Source organism: Coenobita brevimanus, chromosome 59, assembly GCF_032717465.1.
Source record: "Coenobita brevimanus isolate Jiangsu-jjx chromosome 59, ASM3271746v2, whole genome shotgun sequence".
NCBI lineage: Eukaryota > Metazoa > Arthropoda > Malacostraca > Decapoda > Coenobitidae > Coenobita > Coenobita brevimanus.
Genome location: NC_137012.1, coordinates 21056989 through 21082165, shown reverse-complemented (window position 1 = coordinate 21082165; position 25177 = coordinate 21056989). Strand labels below are relative to the sequence as shown.

The following is a 25177-nucleotide window of genomic DNA, read 5'->3' as shown; positions in this document are numbered from 1 at the left end:
TGTAAGCAAGGTAATAGAAAAGCTGGTAGGAAAACTTTGGGTAAATCATCTAAAGGAACACAGTATGATAACAGAAAGACAGTTTGGTTTCAGAATGGGAAAATCATGTGTTACTAATTTGTTGAGCTACTATGATAGAGTAACAGAAACATTACAGAGCAGAGAAGGATGGGTGGACAGTATCTATTTAGATTTCAAGAAAGCATTTGACAGAGTATCGCACCAAAGACTTTATGGAAACTGTACCATCAAGGAGGAATCCGAGGCAAACTGTATTGGTGGATGCAAGATTTTCTCAAAAAAAGAGAAATGAGAATAGTAGTAAGGGGAAATTACTCATCATGGAGGGAAGTGATTAGCGGAGTTCCACAGGGCTGTTCCACCAATTATGTTTTTAGTGTATATAAATGATATAGATAGTACCATTGGAAATGAAAGCTATCTAAATATGTTTGCTGATGATGCAAAAATACAAAGGAGAATTACTAACACAGACTCTTGTAAAGAGCTACAAGAAGAATTAAATAAACTTCATGAATGGAGCAGTACATGGCAAATGTAATTCAGTGTGGACAGGTGTCATGTAATCAAGTTTGGTAAAAGTGGAAAAAGACCTGATTGGGATTATAAGTTAGGAAGTAAAATCCTACACACATCAGAAAAAGAGAAAGACCTAGGTGTGATTATCAGTAACGGACTATCTCTGGCTGACCACATCAATGAGAAGGTATGGAACATGTATACACTGCTTGCAAATATGAGAACAACGTTCACATACATAAATGAAGACATGCTAAGAAAGATGATAACATCATTCATCAGACCAGCCCTGGAGTATGCGTCAGTAATCTGGAGTCCTCATCTCAAAAAACAGATAGATACAATTGAAAAGTTCAAAGGGCCACTACAAGATTGGTACCAAGCTTAAGGGATCTAAGCTATGAAGAAAGACTAAAAAAAAATAAATCTATATACACTACAGGAGAGAAGGAAAAGAGGAGACATGATTATGCCATATAAATGCATATCAGGGAAGGAAAAAATAGACATAAATGATTACATAACCTATGGGGATGCATCAGCAAGAGGACACTGCAAAAAACTGCATAAAAAGAGAGGTGATAAAGATATAAGGAAATTTAGTTTCCCAAGTAGGGCATTTCGTCAGTGGAATGCACTACCAAATGAAACAGTGTGTGCCAAAACAGTTCATAAATTTAAGAATATGTATGTTAAAAATGGTTTAAGCTGCGGGATTGTACGAGCTTGACGCATTCCTGTAAAGATACAATTAGGTAAGAACACACACACACACACACACACACACACACACACACACACACACAATGTGTATGTCATCAGTTGCACCCAAACAGTTTCATGCCTTTGTTCCAATGTGTAGGAGCACAGAAGCATTGCAGGTAAGTGGTAAGTTGTTTTTGCTCAACCTTAATCTGTCTAATTGAGCAGACCTTTTGACCACAAGTAGGCAACTGTTTCTATGGGGTTGTCTCATATGTTCCCTACACCATTGAAGTTGTTTCACAGCTGTTTAAAGGTATGCAGCGTGCACAATTTTGTAAATATATTATTGAATTGGTAGGCATGTTTTGCATCCCTGGCTGTGATGTTGTGCACCCACAATGAGTGTGTGCATCCCAGGCTAAGAACCACTGTTCCTTGGTGAGTGTACTGTACTGTACATTTTAGGATTGTGTGTAGGAAGTTTGGGCCCTATTTCATTTCATTTTAATCTGTTTAGGATGGACATTTTTTATTTTATTTTATTATTTTTCATCACCGTATCATCGTTTAGTAAGAGAGAAACATAAAGGCTTACAAATTTGAAGTCATGATGCTCAGACAAAGCATCATTTCACATTTATTCACCAGGCTTGTGCAGTTGGTGGTAAGGGTCCTAATTGAAGAAGTAAACTTCTTTAGCTACCTAGGCACATAGCTGATATTGGTCAAATCAGCCAATGACTGTGCACAAGTGGTAAAAAATAACCATGGTCAAGGCAGTGCTGTGGCCCAAGAGTATAAATGCAGTGGAATTAAAACTCATTCCAACACAAGATTTGGCATGACTTGGCTGCGGATGGAACATGCAATATGGAATATTTTGCTGCCAGAGGACCAGGTAGCGGTTATTCCAACATACAGTTAGGCCTTCTGAAGTAAAATTTTGGTCACAAGGAGAATGTGGGAATGGCTGATTTGGATGATCATCTTCACAGATTAGTATAGGCAAAGGCATGGATGTTCAGTGTTCTTTCTCCAGGAGCCACAGGGACATGCAAGTGTCATCTCATGAGGGAGGCATTATGGCAATAACTGCTGATTGAAATGTGTGGCCACCATTGCTATGGGTGAACCTCTAGGCAATCATCAGTGACACAGATGTGTTGGAGAATGAATGGGATGGCACATTTCAAGAGGTCACATCACACTGAGGTATTGGAGTAGTAAAGAGCACAGCTTGCAAGTAATATAAAAAATGTTAGCAGTAGTTTCTTACGTGGAGAGTGACATGTAGAAATAAAAATTGAAGTACAGTATTCACTTTGTGATGGACAGCACATCAACTGTGACTTGTGTGAATCACCAAGATCAGCTCAGTCCCTGTGCCTCCTAGTGAAGTCACTGGATATCTTCATCTTGGCAGCCAATAAACAGGTTACAAAGTTAACTTCAATTTCAAGTTCTGGAGCAGAGAACCACATGGCAGGCAAAGTTTCCTGGGCCATTGAGGCAAATATTGTTGTTATGGTGTTGCCAGACCTATCTGAACAGGAATCTGGTTGACTACAGGGTAAATTTTCCTTTTTCTATTTCCTTTTTTTAAAAGTTTACCAGTTTCCTTCTGGGTAACAGAGAGATAGTTGAGAGATAATTGTAATGTACAAAATAGTTCAGCTTTAGTATGGCAAGATATTTCCATATCCTGAAACTAGTTAAGCATTTTGGTTTACAATAATTGTGCAATGTACACGATACATGCAGTAGTAGTATAGCTTTGTGTTTTTTCTTCCCAGGACCGGTTATATTTTGTGATGGAATATGTCAATGGAGGTGACCTCATGTTCCAAATCCAGCAGTGTGGCAAATTTAAGGAGCCTGTTGCTGTGTAAGTACTTAAACATTTATTTTCTGTTTATATGAGCTCTCACCTACTAGTACGGCAGTCTGCTGAGTATGAATGCACCTGCTGATGAGTATTTGTAGGGTATTTACTAATGTCTGTCAGTTGCCACATGCCATAATTCAACAAGGGGTGGTCATTTGACTTTGAGTTAGTTGTTTTACAGGGAGTGACACTAATTCTCCACCAATCCATTTGTTGACACATAGTGAAAACATACGAGTTTGTTATATGGTTTCCACCCAGCATTGAAAATGGTTTCCTGGCATACAGGAAACCATTAAGCTTGTCACCCAATGTAAAGCCATTGAAAAGGAAAGAAGAGTAATAAAAAGTGACACGAAAGATGGGAGAAATAGGACGAGAGGAGGGCAGACAAAGAAAAAGAACGGTAAGGGTGAAGGAAGAAGTAGGCAGCACTACATCAAGTATGTAGATGGTGGTCGCCACCACCTACCTACCCACAGGCAACAGCCTGACACCACAGATGATGGATACAGCACAGTGGCTGATAATCTACCCCCACATTGAAAGACCTGTTTTCGTGGGGATTCCATATGCCATACAACTGGGTAATCGTGCCAGGTTTTTGCTACTTCTTTGATTACCGGTAATTTTTAATGTCAAAGTAACTACCAGTGTGATTTACTTCACTATATTGCCCTATGTAATAGGTATAAAGTGTGATTTACTTCAGTATATTGCCCTATGTAATAGGTATATGTATGAGAAAATTATACTGTGAAAACAGAGTTATTGCACAAAATACTAACTTCACTGATGTGTAGGAAAACATGATGGCATAATTGTCCCATGCCTTGGGGTAACCACACTCTTATATCATTTATAAAGACTCATCATGCATGCAAGTGTCAGCCTTGGTTATCTAATGGTGGTTTTCCATGCTGCATGATCTCTGGGAGCCTCTCTGTTCATTCCCTTATCCCTGAGGTGAGACCATGATCTCCTCCCAGGTCTTTTTTTGTCTGCCTCTTGCAGTCCTATTGTCAATGTTTACACCTCTTGCCTGCCGCACCCAGTTGTCATCCATCAACCTTTCATCATGCCCAAACCATGTCAATCAACCCCTCTTCATCTCAACACCAGTACATTCAAGTCCCATCCATCCCCTCAACTCTTCAGTTGCAGTCTTAGCCACCCCCAGTTCTTGGATTCAAGGATGCATTACACATGCATCAGATCATTGTCATTTCTGTACATTTGAGCCTGTGAATATACTCTTCCATTACTGCCCAGATCTCACTACCATACAGCATTACAATCCTAGCACATGCTGCATACAAGGATTTCTCAGCATGGTAGGAGAGCCCTTTCCTTGTTAAGAGAGGCAACAGCTCCCAGAACTTCCTCCAACCACTCCTTACCCTAGCCACTCCAGCCCCACCTCCAGCACATCATATGATCCTCAAATAACAAAATGCCTTCACACACTCCGGAGACTCTCCACCAAGATCAGTTCTTTCACGCCTGTCAGTATTTATGTGCCCTCCCTGACACACCTCACACACGAAATCAGCATTATTTCACAGCCTACCCCTAATGCCGCTACATCTCTTATACACCCACTTATCACAAACACAGCACGAGATTGAGTTACTTCCCACGCCCTTGTGACAAACTGCGCATGGCCACACTCCCTCTGCTTTGACAGTACCACCACCAACTCTAGATATCATCACATATGTTTTATCCGCATTTACTCCTGCACTTTCGTGCCTTATACCATCTCATCTTTTCCTAAATCATTCTTCCTCGTCAGTCAGCATAAGTCATCAGCATACAATATCTCCCATAGGAGGCCGTTTCTGGAGTCACACGAGAGAGCTTCAAGCACCATGACAAATAATAAGAGGCTCAAGAATGACCTCTGAAGCTCGCCAAGCTAGTCTGTTTCGTTTCGTTTTGTTTTGTTTCGTTTTAAACCCGCCCCCCCCATCCCGATGTTTTCTAGGCAGTGGTACGTCCCAGTCCCGACATTTTTGGACTTTTTTTTTTTTTTTTTTTGCTCAAACATCCGCTTTTGGTGACAAACATCAAAAATTCATAGAGACATCGCTCACCTAAGGTTTAAAATACGCAATCCAGGTAGGAGAACCTCCTTACCTTACAGGGTTTTCTATCAGGCTGGCTGCAAAGAAAACGAGTTCTATGGGAGGATAACTATTCCACACCACTCATAAATGGTATTTATTTATTTATTTGGTACGAATTTATATGTAGCGCGAGATTATATTGGTTTTCAAACGGTAATATAGGCATTATAAGCATTGTTTCACTCACTAACTCATCACCATTCCTGACCTTTTTTTGACACATTACCTGATCATCATTTCTGACTGTTTCTTCCTCTAATGTTTGTCCTCCACATTGTCTTCGATTGGGGAATCACTCTGGCCCTGAATTTCGTACCGTGGCATGACATGGCTTTACTGGCCAGGTCACTGATAACAGGTGAATTGCTGAGAAAAGGGCATGCAGGTGGGGGGAGGAGGTCATTGTCATGAATCAAATTCTCGACATTTTCCTTTTGTGAGAAACCACGAACTATTAGTGGAAAACTCACTGTGTATCGCTCAGTTAACCGTTTCTCTCTCCATTTCGGTGGTATACTTTTCAAAACATTCGTCACTGTTTCAAAAGTGACCGATCTAATGCACATCATTAAGTGCTCTACTGAGCGATATTATTGTTTCTTTATTGTTCGCCCCTGCTTGCCTAAACCGTTGGCCACGCTTTCTGGGTTGGCCTGTGCGTTCTACCACACGCATCGTATTTGAATAGTCGGTCAAGTGTCTGTCGTGACGGAGTGAGGTTCTGTGCTCCAGCAGTGAGAGGTCAGCTAGCACCCAGACTCCACTGGACTACAGTTCTCCAGGCTCCCACCCTTCTTCGGTGATACACCACATTCATTGACCAGTATTTTCTTTTCGTTTTCCTAGACTTAAGAGTTTAGTTAAGGTGCTTTTCCTAGGCGTAAGAATTTAGCTCTTGAGTGAGTGAGTGAGTACAGTCTCTTTATTTGAATTCATTTTGAGATGTAACGTTAAATTTATTTTTTTAATCAATAAATTTAACAGTTCTTTTTCTTGAGCTTAATGTAATGTAAACTCGTGTTTCATTTCTCCACAGTTAAGCTTATTTCCCTTATAGCTCCTAGCTTGCATAAACGTTAGCCATTCATAACTGGTACTTAGGCCAGTCTTATTGTATTAAACTTAAAATCCGTTGTGCCTTCTAGGAGTTATGCATCAGCAAGAACCCGATATTATTAATAGTATTAGTTATTTATTGTCAGGAGTGAAGTAACTTTCTCCAGAGGCTAACAGTACTAATAAGCAGCAATTGAGTAATTAGTTTCTGCTGTGTACTGTTGAGAAAGTTTATAAATTCTCGTTCTTAGAGAATCGTGCGAAGCAAGCCAGCGTAAAGTAATCATTGCTTGATTTAGCAAGACAATTTTTGTTCCTGCTGTTCAGTATTATTGAACATTATCATTTAAAAATTGCTTTTATTTTAAAATCCCCGTGACAGTCATGCTGGGTAAGGCATTGTCCCTGCCTGGCATCTTGTAGAGGAAGGTGTCCTGTGTATACGTGCCAAAAATCACTCGCAAAAATTGAAAATTGTGCAAATTAAATTGAAAATTGTGCAAATTAGGGACCTTGCAATGTTGCCGGGTTAATTTACGTCTCCGGGACATGAGTGCACGTCATGTGAGGACGTGAATTCACGTCTCCGGGACGGGGCGGGTTAAAGGCTCCAACATGCTTGCATGCATCAGCCTTGGTCACCTAATGGCGGCTCTCCATGCTGCACTATCTATTGCAGCCTCCCTGTTCAGTCCCTTAACCCTGAGATCACACTTGATGACCTCGTCCCATGTCTTTCTCGGTCTGCCCCTTATAACCCCACCCTCAGGATTAACTCTTCTCACCTTCCTCACCCAATTTTCATCCCCCATCCCCTCCACATGCCCAAACCATCTCAATATACCTCTCCTTATCACAGCACCAATACACTCCAGGCCCATCCTACCTCTCAACTCTTCCATTGTAAACCCAGCCCCCCCAGACCTTGGACGCAGAAACGCACTACACATCCACCTAATCATTGTCATTTCTGCATGTCTGAGCCTGCGAATATCCTCCTCCTTTACTGCCCGGATCTCACTACCATACAGCATTGCACCCCTAACACATGCTGCATACAAAGACCCCTTAGCATGTAGGGAGAGTCCTCTCAATGTCAGGAGAGGCAAGAGCTCCCTAAACTTCTTCTAACCACTTCTCACCCTAGCCACAGAGCTAGCTCCTGCCCCACCTACAGCACACAACATGTCTCCCAAATAACAAAACCCTTCCACACACTCAAGAGATTCACCAGCAAGTTCAGTCCTTTCACGCCTGACAATCTCTATATTCTCTCCCCGACACGCCTTACACATAAAATCATCATTATCTCGCAGTCTACCTCTGATACCACTACATCTCTTGTGCACCCATTTATCACAAACACCGCACAAGATAGAACTACTTCCCACGCCCTTGTGGCAAACTGCTCATGACCACTCTCCCTCGTCTTTGACAGTACCGCCACCAACCCTAGATATCATCACTTTTGTTTTTATCTGCATTTACCCTTAAAGCCCTTGTGCCCCATACCATCTCTCCTCTTCCTAAATCTTTCCTCTGCCTCCCTTTCGTTCTCTGCAATCAGCACCAAGTCATCAGCATACAACATCTCCCACGGGAGTCCGTTTCTGAAGTAATGTGAGAGGGCTTCAAGTACCATGATAAACAACATGGGACTCAAAACTGACCCCTGATGCTCACAAACGTTCATGGAAAACTCATCACTCAAATCTCCATTCACTCTCAACTGATTGCGAGCACCTACATACATGGCCATAACCACCCTAACCAGGCACTCCTCCAAGCCAAGCTTTCTTATTGCCCACTTCACCACCTCTCTAGGGACTCTGTCAAAGACCTTTTCCAAATCAACAAAAACAAAATACAGATCCCTTTTCTTACCAATATATTTTTCCTGAAGCTGTCAAACAATGAATATGGCGTCAGTGGTCCCCCTACCTGGCATAAACCCAAACTGCATCTCATTTATATTGACTCTCTCTCTAATCATACCTTCTAAAACTCTCTCCATTACCTTCATTATCTGATCTTAAAGCTTTATACCCCTATAATTTCCTCTTTCCAGGGCATCACCCTTCCCTTTATACACATTTACAGTTACACTCTTCAGCCAGTCATCTGGGACAACACACTCATAAATAATCCTATTTATCAGGTCAGTGACTAACCTCACCCCTACATCTCCTGAGGCCTTCAACATTTCGGCAGTCAACCCAGACACACCTGCTGCCTTCCCTGCCTTCATCCTGCCTTCATCCTGCCTATTGCCTCACTCACAGTAGCAGCATCAATCAAAGGCCAAGGGCCAAACACTGGATCTGCAGGCTCCAAACCTTCCCTGTCCCAGTCAAACTCCTCATTCAGCAACCGGCTATAATGCCTTCTCCATGTATCTTTAATATCCTTACTGTTCACCAGTACCCTTCCTTGATCATTCTTCACACACTGCTCACCTATAATATCCCGATTATCCCTCTTCATCTGATTTGCCACCTTAAATATCATATTTTTCCTTTCCCCGTGATTTAGGTTATCAAGTAAAAGTCTCTGTGACTCAGACTTCGCCCTGTATACCTCTCTTCTAGCCCTACGCTTGGCAGCCAAGTATTCCTCCTTGCTACCGCTACCACCCTTCTTCCATTCCCAGAAAAGCTTTCTTTTCTCTTTAACTGCAGCTTCTACACCCTCATCGCACCACCAATTTACTTTATGTCTTGGTGGTCCTCTTGTCAAACCGCACATTACATCAGTAACTCTCAAGAGATTGTTCTTGAGGGCTCTGTACTGTTCATTAATGCCCCTGTCTATGGCTCCCTGTTCGGCCTCCACTCTCCTCATCTCGCTATAGAAGGCATCCCTTACTACTTGGATTTCCAGCATCCATATTTTCCTCCTAGGTACATAAGTCCTCTTTTTCATCACTTGTTCTTTAAGCACCATATCACAGATCAATAGTTTGTGCCACTGGACACACTCCTCACTTCCTATAACATTAACATCCCTCACTAACCTCCTATCAGCCCTACTAACCAGAAAATAATCTGTCAGACTGCTATTTCCCTGAGACTCATACGTAATTAACCTATCTCTCTTTTCCTAAAATATGTGTTACAATCATGTCCGTTGCCTCCCCAAACTCGAGTATCCTTTCCCCTTCCATATTCCTCATACCATATGCACATCCCCCATGTGCTCCTTCATAACCTTGTGCTGCTTCACCTACATGACCATTAAAGTCCCCTCCCAGAACCACTATCTCATCATCCCGCATACCACCTACTACATGTATTAAATCACCCCAAAATCTATCTTTCTCAGCTTCATCCTATCCTGCCTGTGGAGCATATGCTGATATAATTGCAGTTATCTTTCTGCCGAACAGAATTTTCACTACCAATATCCTATCGCCTAATCTCATAACATTCATAATATATTCCACCCATTTCACTGCAACCATCACACCAAAACCCCCATATCCGTCTGTCCCCTTCTGCCAAAACAACTTATAGTAACAGTCCTTCCCAACAAACTTCCTGGCTGATTCACCCCTGCAGCAGGCTTCCTGCAAACGCCACATCCACCCACCTCCTACTGAATGCCTCAGCGACTTCCCCTGCTCTTCCCCTCAAACTTCCCACATTCCATGAACCCACCCTCCTACCCCTGGGTGATTTACTGTCCTCAGGCTTGCTTTGAAACTTATCCTTGTATTTTGTCATGGTCAGTATTAATAAAGGGGGACAGACACACCACAGACCCCACTCACTGCACAGTCCCAGGTCCAGGCAATGGATCCGGGACCCCTAACCCACCAGCCTACCAGTGGCTGTGGTAGTGGCCTCGGGGCACTCTGCCAGGACAGCTGCAGGGACACCCTCCAAGCGCGCCTTGGCACTGCAACTGTCCCGCCATTATACACCCACTGATAGGGCAGTCTCCTGGGGCGCTACTCCCAGGTTTGGGCCCCTCTCTGTTGGGCGGAAGCGGCAGCCTGGGAACTGCAATGCCCTGTACCCTCTATCGTAGGCCCGAGCCCCATCTTGCCCTGGACCCATGATCTATGCCGGTGGAACCCCCGTCATGCCTCCCCCCAAAAGTCTGCCAATAGGTAGCGGGGGCAAAGTTTTCTGGCCGCATGTCCTTGCTGGCGCCAACCCCTGTAATGTAGTGGGATACGTTGTGTGAAATGTAAAGTGCATGTGGTGTAGTGCATAAGATGGTAAGAGGAAATGTTTGGGAGAGTATGCTGGTCTACTCTCCATGTTACTGTCATACTGAAAAGGTCAGCAAAGGGGGATGGTTAGATAGCTAGTGAAACAGGAGCTTCAGCTCTCCCTATCACCAGCATTCCCCTTCCCTCGGGAGTATCACCCTGTTCAGCCCGTGCTACAGCCTCCTTCCTTGAATAAAATTAAAGTACAGTACAGTGCCCTCGTACAGTGAATGAGTTTATGGGCAGCAAACGAGCCCCTTCACTGCGAATTCGTTCACCGTGAACTTATATTATGGGAAAAATAGCGTATGGATGGCACCACTTCCTCAAAGTTCACTTTTTGAGCCATAGAGATGTACTAAAGGGCACATTTCAAACACATACAGTACAGATATATAAAGTACAGTATAAAGCATATGGTTATTTACCTTAAATGGAGCAGATGGCAGTCCTGACTGGCTTGAATACTGGTGGTTTTGGGGCAGGTAGTTACACTTTGGGTGATCCCTCCACATCACCTTCCACTTCCTCGTTCCTGTCACCAGTCCCGTCCTCATCACTTGAACTGAACCATTTCCCAACGTGCCTATACCTCACGCACCTCTCCCATAAAACCTTCAAAGTCCAAAGATGACACCACTGACATCACATCATCATCTTCACCAGAAAGTGTGGCAGATGGATGTAGAAGCAACTGGTTCCTGTTGTTCTTGAGTTCGGTAGTAGCGTGTAATGAGTGTTTGTTTTCTTCTGTTGACTTCCGTATTGTGCCTTTCAGTGTAATAACGAAAAGTGGTTTCTACTCCACTGCGCACTTCCTGTGTCCTACAGTAGCTGGTTTTATTTGCCTTGACCTCTTCTCTCAGAACATCCACTGCCCCTAGAATTTTACTGATCTTCGACATAGGCAAATTTTCGTCCTCCATTGGATTCTGCCCAACAGGTTGCCCAGATCTGGCCTCTTGTGCAGCATCTACTGGGGGGGGGGGGGAGTTCGTTCAATATGGGAGACAGCGGTTATGGCCTACTCTTTCCCCTGATTTCGTTCACTCGGGGTTCAACTCGTTCATTATTGTTTTCTGGACCTGATTACCCCCTGCTCGTTCACTAAACGAATCGTTTACTCTGAATACGTTCACTGTGTGAGGGTGCTGTATTTTCATGCATAAACTGTTTGCCAATGATATTTAAACCTTCAGGCAGACATTAAACATTGCTGAGAACAGAATATTGTGAGATGTTAGAAAATCATACAGCGCTGAAAACAGGACACTGTGAAACATTTGGAAATCATGTAGCATACACAAAATTAATATTAAATATAATGAAAATGTGTTGACAACATCAAAGAGTACAAAATTTAGTTTACAGTAAGTCCCTGAACACCAAAAATGTCTTTAAATAGAATCTCTCCTTTACAAACTCAGGTTTCTCTAACATCAAAACAGTCTGCTCCATAAATGTGACAGCAATGTCTTGAAATTCAGAAACCTAGGCTGCATTTTCTGTAATTCTATTTTATGAAAAAAGCAAACATCCCATGCAATGTTTTGTGGCTCATTCATATTGTAAGCGTTCAAGAAGCCCTGGACTGCCTGACATCTCAGATCCACTTAACCACAGAATCAGCCATCCCAAGGAATGCTGGAAGGTATCGCAGACCTCCGGTGTTTTGGTGGTCAGATGTTTGCCAGAAAACTGTCAGAGCATGGAAAGCTGCCCTATGGCAGCTGATACGGTGACCCAGCGATGTGACCTTAGTCCACTACAAGAAGAGCAGAGCCAGCACCAAGCGAATCTTGAAGGAAGCCAGATGGGCATTGTGGAAACATTAGGTGTTTTCCTTCAACACCAGGACTGTGCTCTCAATTGTATGGGACAAGGTGCGTAAGATCGCTGGGTAGTTGTCCATGGTTTCATCACCAGCTCTGAAGATAGATGACACAATCATCACTGATCCAACAGATAATGCATATGAACTAGATCGTTTCATGGCAGAGATCACCTATGGGACTTCATAGACTGTTTGGTACTCCACCTTACGAGTAGAATACGAACGGCACCCAGTGTCATTCAGAAGCACAGGTAAGGTGAAGCGGCATTACAACCAGCCATGCACCCACAGCGAGCTGGAGTCAGCCCTGCAACTCTGTCATAAGACTGCCTCAGGAAGTGACAATATTTCATATCAAAGGATATTACACTTACCGTAGAGCTCCCTGGAATTCCTATTAGCCCTCTACAATAGGATATTCAGAGAGGGCTCAGTGCCACAGAGCTAGAAATAAGCTATCATTATCCCCATCCCGAAACCAGGCAAGGATGCTGCCATACCAGAAAACAACAGGCCAGTCTCTCTGACCAGTTGTCAGTGCAAGCCAGTAGAGAAATGGTCAACTTCAGACTGACTTGGTTTTTAGAAAAGGAAAAAATACTGACCCAATTCCAATATGGATTCAGGAAGATGAGATCTGCTACAGATGCCCTAATGAGACTGGAAACTGCTGTACAGAATTCCTTTGCAGCATAGCACCACATGTTAGCAGTTTTCTTTGACCTAGAAAAAGCCTATGACACCACATGGAAGCATGGCATACTAATGGCACTGCATGAAATTGGACTGTGAAAGGCCCTACCCACCCCCATCCAGGATTTCCTTGCCAACAGGAAGTTCATGGTCCAGGTGGGAGGCATCTTCTCAAAGCTGCACTGCCAGCAGAAAGGGGTGCCACAAGAGAGTGTCACCATGTTTGTCATCGCTATCAGTGACATCGTGAAGGCTGCTCCAGAGGGTTTCTCTTGTAGTTTGTGTGGATGACTTTGCATTATACTCCTCAGGGGGAGGTATACTAGATGTACCCCCCATAAAAAAAATATTTGCACCTTTTCAGTGTGAGACATTATGAAACCTGGACTATGATTTCCAGGATATAACACGGTTATGTCGCTTTGTATCTTTCATTTGTGCTGTTATCTTATATTTTACAGATATATAGCTGGATTTGTCATAGTAACATTGTACTACATGGCAACTCAACCATTTTGTGAATTAAACAGGCATGCCAACACTACTAATTGAACCAGAGACGAAGCATTTCACATCTTATTCAACCCTAGGGTGCCGATACTTTTTTTATCGCGGGTTCATGGATGCATGCAGACTGCTATCAATCAGGTTCAGCAGTGGGCAACATACCACGGCTTCAAGTTCTCTCCAGACAAGACTGTGGCCATGCATTTCCACAGAAAAAGGGGAAACTTCCCACCAATCCTGTTCTTAGGAGCAAACCCACTGCAATTTGTGAATGAGGTTAAGTTCTTGGGTCTGACATTTGATCCGAGACTTACGTGGGTGCCTTACATCAAGCAATTGAAGTCAAAGGCTACTAAAGCACACAGTATCCTGCTGGTGCTCTCCCACACATTGTGGGGGTCAGATCGAACAACACTTTTCCGGCTGTACCGGGGGAGGCGGTGGCTCAACCGGTAGAGAGGTGGCCTGCAGTCCTACCGGACCCAGGTTCAAATCCCTGCTGGGGCAGGGAACAGTTTAAGGATTTGAATTTCATAAAAAGCAGACTTTACCGATCTACCAGAAGACCCACCGACATGTCATAAAAATACCCCCATTAATGCTAATATATCAAGTCCTGTATGAGACAGCCCTAGCTTGTATTCAATATGGACGGTTGGTGTTAATGCCGAAGTGGTTACATGTAGAGGTGCATTGTTTGTAGGAGGACTACTGGGCCTTGAGTGCAGGCTGTGACGCCTATACCCAGAGTCGGGGGGGGGGGGAAGTAAGCTAGACTGCGGGTGTGAGGCATCTTCATCAGCAACACCGATGATTCTCAAGATGCCGGATTCTGTCCGCAAGCTCTCATGATATGCACAGGGGCCTTCAGATCTTCATCTTTGCAGCCCCTGTATGCTGAAAGCTGAGAGCCACGTCTGTCATTACATCGTGAATACATGTACCTGATTTATTACGTTAGAATGCAAAGAATCTGAACCCCCACGTACAGGGCTGTTACCAGCCGTCTAGTGGATGAGCAGTCCAATGGAAAGAGGATGAAGATCTCTGCGTGATCACAACCTGAATCTCCCTGTGAGTCAATAACAGGTACATTTGTTTTGAATCGGGAAGAAGGACACATCCGAAGCGGAAATCAAGGCAAAATCCTTTGAACACATTTCAAAATACTAAGGTTCATCATCAATTTACACAGATGGTTCTAAATCCAACGATGGCATTGGCTGTGTTGCAGTGAGCAGCAAGAAGACTACAGAAGGCAGCCTCCCTTCACAGCAGAGCTGTATGCCATCCTGGCAGCAGTCAAGATGACCAAGGATATAAGGAACTGATCCATAATGATATATAATGATTCTCGCATCGCATTTCAGGCTGTCATCATTTTGAATCCGCCACACCCAGTTGTGAGGGAAATCCATAATTGACATGCAATATGGTCAGTACGAAAGAAGATTGCCTCATGTTGGGTGCCTGCACATGTTGGCATTTATGGAAATGAGCAGGCAGACCAGAGGGCTAAGGCAGCTGCCGTCCAGCCCGGGAATGCTCACTATCCCCTCCCAAACAGTGATGTGAAACCCATTATAAGAGAAGGTCATCATAACAGTTAGAGAGAGCAGTGGATGCTCACCACCAATAACAAGCTGCTAAAGATAGAGAAGGACCTTGGCGATTGGATGAGCAGTGAACATCGAAACTGACAAGTAGAGGTTGTGTTTAACAAGGCTTTGAATCGAACACACAAGATCGACTCGTGGGTGGTTAATGGCAAGAGAATAACCAATGCACTGCGAGGCATGTCAGGAAGCATTAGCCGTGGCTGATGTAGTGGAAAAGTGTGTGGAATTCGGTGACCAAAGAAGATTTCTTAGCCCTCCTTTTACACTGCAGAATGTGTTGGGGGAGGGCTGTCACGTATACAGCCTAATTAGTAAACACCTGCTGGATACGGGCTCGTATTTATCGCCAGTTTCTGGTAGTTTAATGGACCTGGACATATTCACTGGTTGGTGTGCTGCGCATGAAAGTTGTCTGTGCATGCTGGTGAAGTTTGGCTGAGAGAATGGTGTTGGACTTTGTAGTTTTTGGTCCTGGAAAACTGGTATCTTTGGCCAACTCCACCCTGACCCGAAATCCCAGTTTCTGCGCATGCGCATTGTGAACTCCTGGACGTCACTGGGTTGCTTGGCAACGGAGACGCTACCTGTGAAGCGTGCGCAGATTTTTCGGAAGGACGGGGTCCCACTCACACTGGCTTTCACCATAAATTGCCATCTGTATACGTGATTGCTTTACACTATGGCTGCAAGACCGTTAGCAGAACTTCGTAAGTTGTCACAGCATCAGCTAAATGCAATAAGGAAGGAAGACCTGATACAAAGCATCCTTATTCAACCAAGGCATGGTGAGGGGGCAAGTGAGGAGGTAATGACTCGGATAACTGACCTGATTAGTGAAGTAGCTGATTTAAAGAAGGCGCTGTTGTCTCCTGACAGTGGTATAAATAAGTAGATACGTGACCTTCAGCAACAAGTTAGCAAGCAAAGGGAAATCATAGCACAACAGCAACGTTTTCTGGAGGATGTACACCGTAAGGCAAGAGAATGTAATCTGGTTTTGCTTGGCATTCCTGATGAACAAGAAAGTTTGGATGGCGCTACTTCGGATGATAATAAGATCCAGAAGGTGTGGTCGACGATTTGGTCATCTGTGAGCGTGAGGACATCAAGAAGGCTAGGTAAAATAGGAGGGCAGCGACGACCCATTTTAGTCACCCTTTCATCGCGTGAGGACCGTGATGCAGTCCTCGAGAAAGCAAAGAAACTGAAAGAGGCTGGTGAGACTTTCAGGCGGATTTTTGTGAAGAAGAACACACATCCAGCCGTGAGGGAAGAGTGGAAACGGTTGAAAGACGTGGAGAAGAGAGAAAAAGAAAAACCTGAGAATGTAGGCTGTAACATATATATCAACTTTAAGGAACGTCATTTATACAGAGATGGAGAAGTGATAGACAAATTTAACATCATGTGTTCTTAGTAAGACCACAGCAACAACTCACCCAAACCATCAACATATTAACTTGGAACATAAATGCTGTGCGAACCAAGCTGGAGAAGACTGAGGTGCAAAGATTGTTATTAAAGTTTGATGTTGTCAGCCTAAATGAGACAAAAACGCAACTGTCTGTGCATTTGCCAGGATTTGTGATGTTCAGGTGTGTGAATAATGTTTCAACTCATCGGGGAGGTACAGTTGTGTTGGTAAAAAATTATTTAGCAGGTTATGTAGAGAGCGTTGGTTATGGAACACAGGATCAAGTATGGATGAAATTTAAATGTATTCCTAATGTAATATTTGGGTTTTGTTATATTCCACCACATGATTCTGAGTATTTTTCTTACAATTCATTTGCCTCAATCCAAGAAAAGATTATTGATGGTGATTGCAGGTGTGTAATTATGGGCGATCTTAATTCCAGATTTGGTAAATATGTTCGGGAGTTACCTTCCCATAGTGATATTCCTGATGCCTATATGTATTGCTACCCAGTTATACACGACACTATAAATGCCCCTAATGACAATGCTTATGTACTAGCTACGATTTGGATAGACAACAAGATGTTGGTACTAAATAACCTAAAGACGACAACTAATCATTTTAAAGGTGATCTGACTTTTCGTAAAGGAGGTAGTTGGGTGTCAGAGTTGGATGTGTGTGTGGTATCGTGTGGATTGGTTGATGATATTAAATCCTTGTGTGTGCATAATATGGAATGTTTGCCATCGGATCATGCTCCCGTTAGCATTGAGGTAAATATCCCAGTTACTAGTGTAGACTCCCTATACCGCCGTGCATGTCACCTTGGAGGTCATGCATCGCTGTTAAATGTCAGGGAGAGTAGTTCGGTGGCTCGCAGTCCAATTAAGTTTTCAACAATAGATTTGGATATGTTTCGAAATAAAGTACAATTTCTTGATGTTCCCAATTGCGAGGATGAACATAATATAGATAATCTTGCTCATAATATTGCTGATGCTTTGTACGAATGTGCAAGAGCTAGCCGAAGCGCTGTGGGCGTTCTCGGTGGTGGTGGTGGTGATGGTAGCTTATCCCGCTGGGAGAGGCTGATGCAGGACAGGGATGATAGACGGGTGTGGCAGGAAATCAGTTGGAAGGGAGACTTAAATGATGAATTACAGGCTAATAATAGACCCTCTGATGAAGAATTTCATGGCTACTATGAAGAGTTAATGAATATTGATATAGATAATCTTGATGAATGCTGACATAGCAATGTAACTATACCTGTGTTAGATAACCCCATCTCCCCTGCAGAGGTTAATGCACAAATTAGTAAGCTCAAAGCAGAAAAAGCTTGTGGGCCAGATGGCATTGCACCAGGGATTTTTAAGCTGTTGCCTGCCCAGTGGATAATGCTTATTGTTAATATGTTTTATGTGATATTCTCTAACGCACAATATCCTGCACTTTGGACTATGGCCAAGTTGATTACTATTTTTAAGAAAGGGAATAGAAAGGATGTTAAGAATTATAGAGGCATAAGTATAATAGATAGCATCTCCAAACTCTATGATATGGTGTTGTGCTCCCGTTTGGAAATGTGGTTTAAGCCGTATCGTGAACAAGCAGGAGCACAAAGGGGTCGTGGCTGTGTGGAGCACATAGTGACATTACGCCTCCTAACAGATTTAGCTAGAAAGAAAAAGAAAAAGTTATTTGTAACATTCGTTGATTTTAGTAAGGCTTATGACCGGGTACAAAGACATATTCTAATAAGAATTTTAAAGCGTCTTGGATGTGGTATGGTTATGTTGGGTGCTATTGGTGCTGTATATAATGTTACTGAGAGCATTATTGGTACTGCCATGTTTGCTGCCACACTGGGAGTTCGTCAGGGATCCCCTACATCTTGTTTGTTTTTTATATTATACGTGAACGATTTGATTAAACTGATAAAAGATCATTGTGGTGATGATGGATTCTTGAGGTGGCTACATATTTTAATGCAGATGGATGATACTGTGCTGCTCTCCACTTCGCGCAGTGGGATGATTAATAAGTTGTCATTGAGGATGCAATATTGCGATGAGTATGGTATGAAAGTGAATGGAGAAAAAACAAAATTTTTTTTAATACATGGTACGCCTGAGGATAAGGAAGATTTGCGGGTAGAGGGTCTGGTGGTAGAATAGTGTACTCAGTATATGTATCTTGGTTCACCATTTACGGCTGACGGCTCAGTTTCGTCATCGGTCAGGGCTCACGCAGACGCCAAAATGACTCATGTCATCAAATTCATTTCATTTTTAAGGAAAAATAATGACATTCCTTTTTGTGTTAAGAAGCGTGTGTTTGACGCTTGTTTGGTGTCGGCTATTTTATATGGATGTGAGTCTTGGCTGGGTGCGGACCTGAGACCGGTTGTGAGGTTGTATAATTGGTCTTTAAAAAGTCTTTTAAAGGTTAGGTTAACTACGTGTAATGACTTGTGTTATGTAGAATCTGGTTATCCTCAGTTACAGTCCTTAGTTAAATGCAAGCAAAGAAAGTTTTTTCGTAAGATGTGGAATGAGAGGCAAGGAATGGATGATGACCCATTAGTTTTAGCCATTAATACTGTTATGAACAATCAATACCAGACCCATACATACATTAACAATTTATTACATAATGAAAGGGATGATATAGCTGAAGGATTTCGGGACCTGAAGGCCATAATTTCCAACTCAGAGTCTTCCAAACGTAAAGCATATATGGAAATAAACCCAGAATTAAATGTCCATTCAGTATACAGAGAGAATAACTATGTAAGTGAACACTATCGCGTTGCTTTTACGCGGTTTCGAGTGTCAGCACATTCTCTAGCAATATAGGTGGGCCGATGGAACAGAAGGGGACGTGGAAGGCTGCCAGTAGAGGAGAGGGTATGTGAGTGTGGTGAGATACAAAATGAGATTCATGTGATACAAGAATGTGCTATGACACAACACTTGAGAGACGTTTATAATTTTTCAACTATCACAGATATATTTTCTAATAGATATGATGATGTTCAAAGATGTACTATAATTTTCAAGATCTTGGATACTTATAAAGTATAAAACATAAATGTTTAAAGGAAGGAAGTAAATAGATAAAGCATATGTTATTCCTGGGTACGTAAAGGTCACTGTTCATATTATTTTAAGTTAAGGAGTACGTGTTTTATATACTTTGAGCATTTGTGTCTTTGATTTTTCTTTGAAGTTGATATGAAATCCAGGGTGGGCGTTGTTTCTGATGTGAGAGTTTGTATCATTATATTTACTTGGAGTTACAAAGGCAGGTGTAGTCAGTGCTTTTCACTGTCGTGCCGCTGTGTTATCTAAGAATTCCCTTTAGGGTGTTGTAATTTGTTTTTAGTATTTCATTGTATTATTATATATGTACTTTTACTGGACCAATCTTTAAAATAATGTGTATGATCATTTGTAGCTGTGGTCAATAAAATTCTATCTATCTATCTATCTATCTTTTAGATAAAATATAAATTATTATTTTAAAAGTGCATACAAGTATGCATATGACTTTTAAAGGTTTTCACTGCATATGAATTATACAGGAAGAAGATTTTTATGAAGATTTTTTCAACAAAGAGAGAAAGCCACTAATGACCTAGCTGTTGACATGGCTACAAAAATCCAAATAATCAATCAATCAATCAATCATTCATATTATTTAACATATCTATATTGTCTTTGCCATGGCCTTTACCAGGATAGTGCACTGCTGTAGAACATAATCCCCCCTTTCCAGCTTACAATCTGGTCTTATTAATCCACACCTTATTGGTTGTTGCTTGAATATACTGTATGTTAAAAAAAAAAAAAAACATTTGGTAGTTGTTTTCAGTGTGTGAAATATATTCCCAACAAATATTATCGTCATTACATACATGAATATCATGGTTGCAATTACCCCATACAACTTTGGCGCAGTTGCCCCATTGATACATATATGAAACTGCATGCTACTTGCTAAAAGTTTTCATTTCACATGATTTCTATAAATACATTATACTGTGCACAGTTTCTGACAGCATTTTATAGAACAGGTGCACCTCGATAAACGATACCCATAGATGCGATACCCCAGCTTAACGATGGGGGTAGAAATACCACCATACCCTGCCTAACGATGGCCAAACCCCGATTTAATGATGGGTTTTGATTTTTTTTTCCGATTTTGATGATATTTTGGACTAAAATTGTGTTTTTAGGTTGATCTATAAACTGTTTTTAGACTTGGATTTATGTTCTCTAGCCATGGGTGGGTTGAACATTGTCATTTTGGGGTACAGTGTACTAACCCTGATTTTTTTTCCAGACATATTTGATGATTTTCAGAGTTTATTTGTTGGTTTTAGTGAGTTTTTTACAGGTGTTAGCATTAGGTTAACTTCTTTTACAGCTGTTAAGCCATTTAGATTGGTGTTAAACTTGTTTTTGGCCTCATTTGGGTGGGTTTTGAGCTTGGCTGGGGGATAAACCCAAGGCTGAAAAACGCATCCCATTACTTTATATATTAAATCTACCCTGATATACGATACCCCGCCTAATGGTGGGTTTTTACCTAACCAATTGCATTGTTAAACCGGGCTATACCTGTATGCAGGCAGCTGGATTCAGGTAGCACCAAACCTTAGCATATCCAGCAAATACAGTACAGTTTTTGTAAAAATAGATACACTTTATGGAGAGAACACTTTAAGGAATTGTTGAACATAGAGGATGGAAGTAATGCATGTATAAGTGGCTGGGGAATGGCTGGGAGAAAGAGGGAGGTGAGAAGACAGGAAGAAATCAGTAGGATAGAAGTTGTGGAAGCAATAAAGAAAGTTAAATCGGGGAAAGCCCCAGGAATTGATGGAGTGTGTGGTGAAATGCTGAAGCATGGAGGAGAGATAGTAGTAGAATGGATGTGGAAGATGTGCAGATTGGCCTGGGAGGAAGATAGAGTCCCGGAGGATTGGAAGTCAGGTATAATTATTCCCTTGTACAAAGGAAAAGGGGAAAAAGAAGTGTGTGGTAATCATAGGGGCATTTGTCTTCTCAGTATAATAGGAAAAGTGTATGGTAGGATACTTATTGACAGAGTTAGAGAAAGAACAGAGAAATTAGTTGGAGAAGAACAGGGAGGCTTTAGGAAGGGAAGAGGTTGTGTAGATCAGATATTCATTCTTAGATCTTTAGTGGAAACGTTTCTAGAGAAGGGAAAGAAGTTGTATGCGGCTTTCATGGATTTGGAGAAAGCATATGGCAGGGTGGATAGACAAGGATTGTGGAAAGTGTTAAGAATATATGGAGTAGATGGGAAGTTGTTGAATGCTGTGAAGAGTATGTACGATGGTGCGAAGGCTGCAGTGCGTGTGGATGGTGAACTAAGTGAATTTTTCTCTTTGAAAGTTGGTTTGAAACAGGGATGTGTCATGTCTCCATGGTTGTTCAATCTGTACATGGATGGAGAAATAAAAGAGGTACAAGGTAGGGTAGTGGATGTTGGAGTGTCCCTGGTGAGAGAGGATAGTGTTTGGAAACTCCCTGTACTGTTATTTGCAGATGATACTATGTTGTTGAGTGAAGACGAAGGGGAGCTGCAAGGCTCGGTGGATGAGTTTGGGAGAGTGTGTAAGAAACGGAATCTAAAGGTGAATGTAGGGAAGAGTAAAGTGATGGTCTTTGAGAGAGGTGAAGTCAGTGAATGTACAGCGAGGTTGGATGGTGAGGAATTGGAAAATGTGAGTACGTTTAATACTTGGGTTGTGTGATGAGTAAGGATGGAAGTTTGGAGGTGAAGTGCTTGAAAGGGTACAGCAGGGAAGAAAGGTTGCTGGTTCTTTGAAAGCAGTGATAAGAAACAGGGAAGTGAGCATGGAAGTGAAAAAGTTTCTACATGACAATATTGTGATACCAACTCTAACGTATGGAAGTGAAGCTTGTGTGTTGTTGGAAGGACACAAGTCAATTGTGAGAGCAGTGGAAACGAGTTATTTAAGAGGAGCCTGTGGAGTCACATGGAGAGACAGGCTGACGAATGAGGATGTAAAAGAGCGTTGTGGTGTGGATGTGGATGTGATAGGAAACATTATGAGGAACACACTGAGGTGGTTTGGCCATGTGGAGAGGATGGAGGGTGAAAGACTGACTAAGAGAGTGTATGTGAGTGAGGTGGAGGGGGGAAGAGGGAGGGGGAGGCCGAGGATGAGATGGAGGGATGGAGTGGAGAGGTATATGAGAGAGGGGGGTGAGAGTTGGGAGCAGGGCAGTGAAATGGTGGGGGACAGGACGACTTGGAGGTGATTTGTTTGTGGCCACCCCAAACGGGATTGAGGCGTCTGGCAATAGATAGATAGATAGATAATAAACATTTTCATTTCAAAAGAGTACATACAGTAGTGGTTGAAAAGATTAGGAGAAATACACTGAGGTGGTTTGGACATATGGAGAGAATGGAGAATGAAAGACTGACTAAGAGGGTGTATGTAGGTGAGGTGGAGGGAGGGAGAGGGAGGGGTAGACTGAGGATGAGGTGGAGGGATGGAGTTGAGAGGTATATGAGGGAGGGGGGGGTGAGTTGGGGGGAGGGGAGTCAAATGGTGGGTGACAGAGTGACTTGGAGGCGTTTTGTCTGCGGCCACCCTTTGCGGGATTAGGGCGTCGGGCTATAGATAGACATACAGTAGTAACCATGTAGCATGAAATTTTGGGATTATGTAGAATATTGAATAGTGAATAAGTTCCAGATGGCTATATTTCAATAAGTGCTGCATATATTGATAACCACTCATAATTATAATGGACACTCTCAGGTGTTGACTTGATTACCTGTTGTATGATATCTATCATATGTAATATTTCCTTGTCATTATACACATTCAGATGATAATAGATTAATCTTCTTGAAACATCATGTAGGATATAATCAGATCCATCCTGCACAGTACTTTTTTTTTTTTTTTTTTTTTTTTCATCAGGAGGAGGCCGTAGCACGGGCCGAACAGGGTAGTACTCCCGAGGGGAATGGGAATGCTGGTGATAGGGAGAGCTGGAGCTCCTGTTTCACTAGCTATCTAACCATCTCCCTTTGCTGACCTTTTCAGTGTGACAGTAACATGGAGAGTAGACCAGCATACTCTCCCAAACATTTCCTCTAACTATCTATGCACTACACCACATGCACTTTACATTTCACACAACGTATCCCACTACGTTACAGGGGTTGGCGCCAGCAAGGGCATGCGGCCAGAAAACTTTGCCCCTGCTACCTAGTGGCGGACTTCTGGGGGGAGGCGTGGTGGGGGTTCCGCCAGCATAGATCATGGGTCCAGGGCGAGATGGGGCTCGGGCCTGTGCTAGAGGGTACAGGGCATTGCGGTTCCCAGGCTGCCGCTTCCACCCAATAGAGAGGGGCCCGAACCTGGGAGTAGCGCCCCAGGAGACTGCCCTATCAGTGGGTGTATAATGGCGGGATAGTTGCAGTGCCAAGACGCGCTTGGAGGGTGTCCCTGCAGTTGTCCTGGCAGGGTGCCCCGAGGCCACTACCACAGCCACTGGTAAGCTGGTGGGCTAGGGGTCCCAGATCCATTGCCTGGACCTGGGATTGTGCAGTGAGTGGGACCTGTGCTGTGTCTGTCCCCATTTATTAATACTGAAGATGACAAAACAAAAAAGGTTTCAAAGCAAGCCTGAGGACAGTAAATCACCCATGGGGATGAGGGTGGGTTCATGGAATGTGGGAAGTTTGAGGGGAAGAGCAGGGGAAGTCGTTGAGGCATTCAGTAGGAGGTGGGTGGATGTGGCGTGTTTGCAGGAAGTCCGGTACAGGGGTGGATCAGCCAGAAAGATTGTTGGGAAGGACTGTTGCTATAAGTTGTTTTGGCAGGGGGGGACAGACGGATATGGAGGTGTTGGTGTGATGGTTGCGGAGAAATGGGTGGAATATGTTATGAATGTTTTGAGAGTAGGTGATAGGATATTGGTAGTGAAAATTCTGTTGGGAAGAAAGATTGTTGTGATTATATCGGCATATGCTCCACAGGCAGGATTGAATGAATCAGAGAAAGATAGATTTTGGGATGATTTAATACGTGTAGTGGGTGGTATGCAGGATGATGAGATAGTGATTTTGGGAGGGGACTTTAATGGTCATGTAGGTGAAGCAGCACAAGGTTATGAAGGAGTGCATGGGGGATGTGCATATGGTCTAAGGAATGTAGAAGGGGAAAGGATACTCGAGTTTGGGGAGGCAACAGACATGATTGTGTGCAACACATATTTTAGGAAAAGAGACAGTAGGTTAATTACGTATGAGTCTGGGGGAAATAGCAGTCAGATAGATTATTTTCTGGTTAGGAGGGCCGATAGGAGGTTAGTGAGGGATGTTAAAGTTATAGGAAGTGAGGAGTGTGTGCAGCAGCACAAACTATTGATTTGCGATATGGTGCTTAAAGAACAAGTGATGAAAAAGAGGACTTAAGTACCTAGGAGGAAAATATGGAAGCTGAAAAACCAAGTAGTAAGGGATGCCTTCTATAGCAAGTTGAGGAGAGT

General features: G+C 42.8%; 1 protein-coding gene across 1 annotated transcript in view; it reads left to right on the top strand.

Annotated features, from left to right (window-relative positions):
* The window catches only part of LOC145402863 (protein kinase C, brain isozyme-like), an 805215-nt gene that overhangs the window by 701674 nt on the left and 78364 nt on the right, over nucleotides 1-25177 (top strand). The window contains exon 10 of the mRNA XM_080274771.1: nucleotides 3039-3130. Within this exon, the coding sequence (XP_080130897.1) occupies nucleotides 3039-3130 (92 nt within the window). The remainder of the gene's footprint in view (nucleotides 1-3038; nucleotides 3131-25177) is intronic.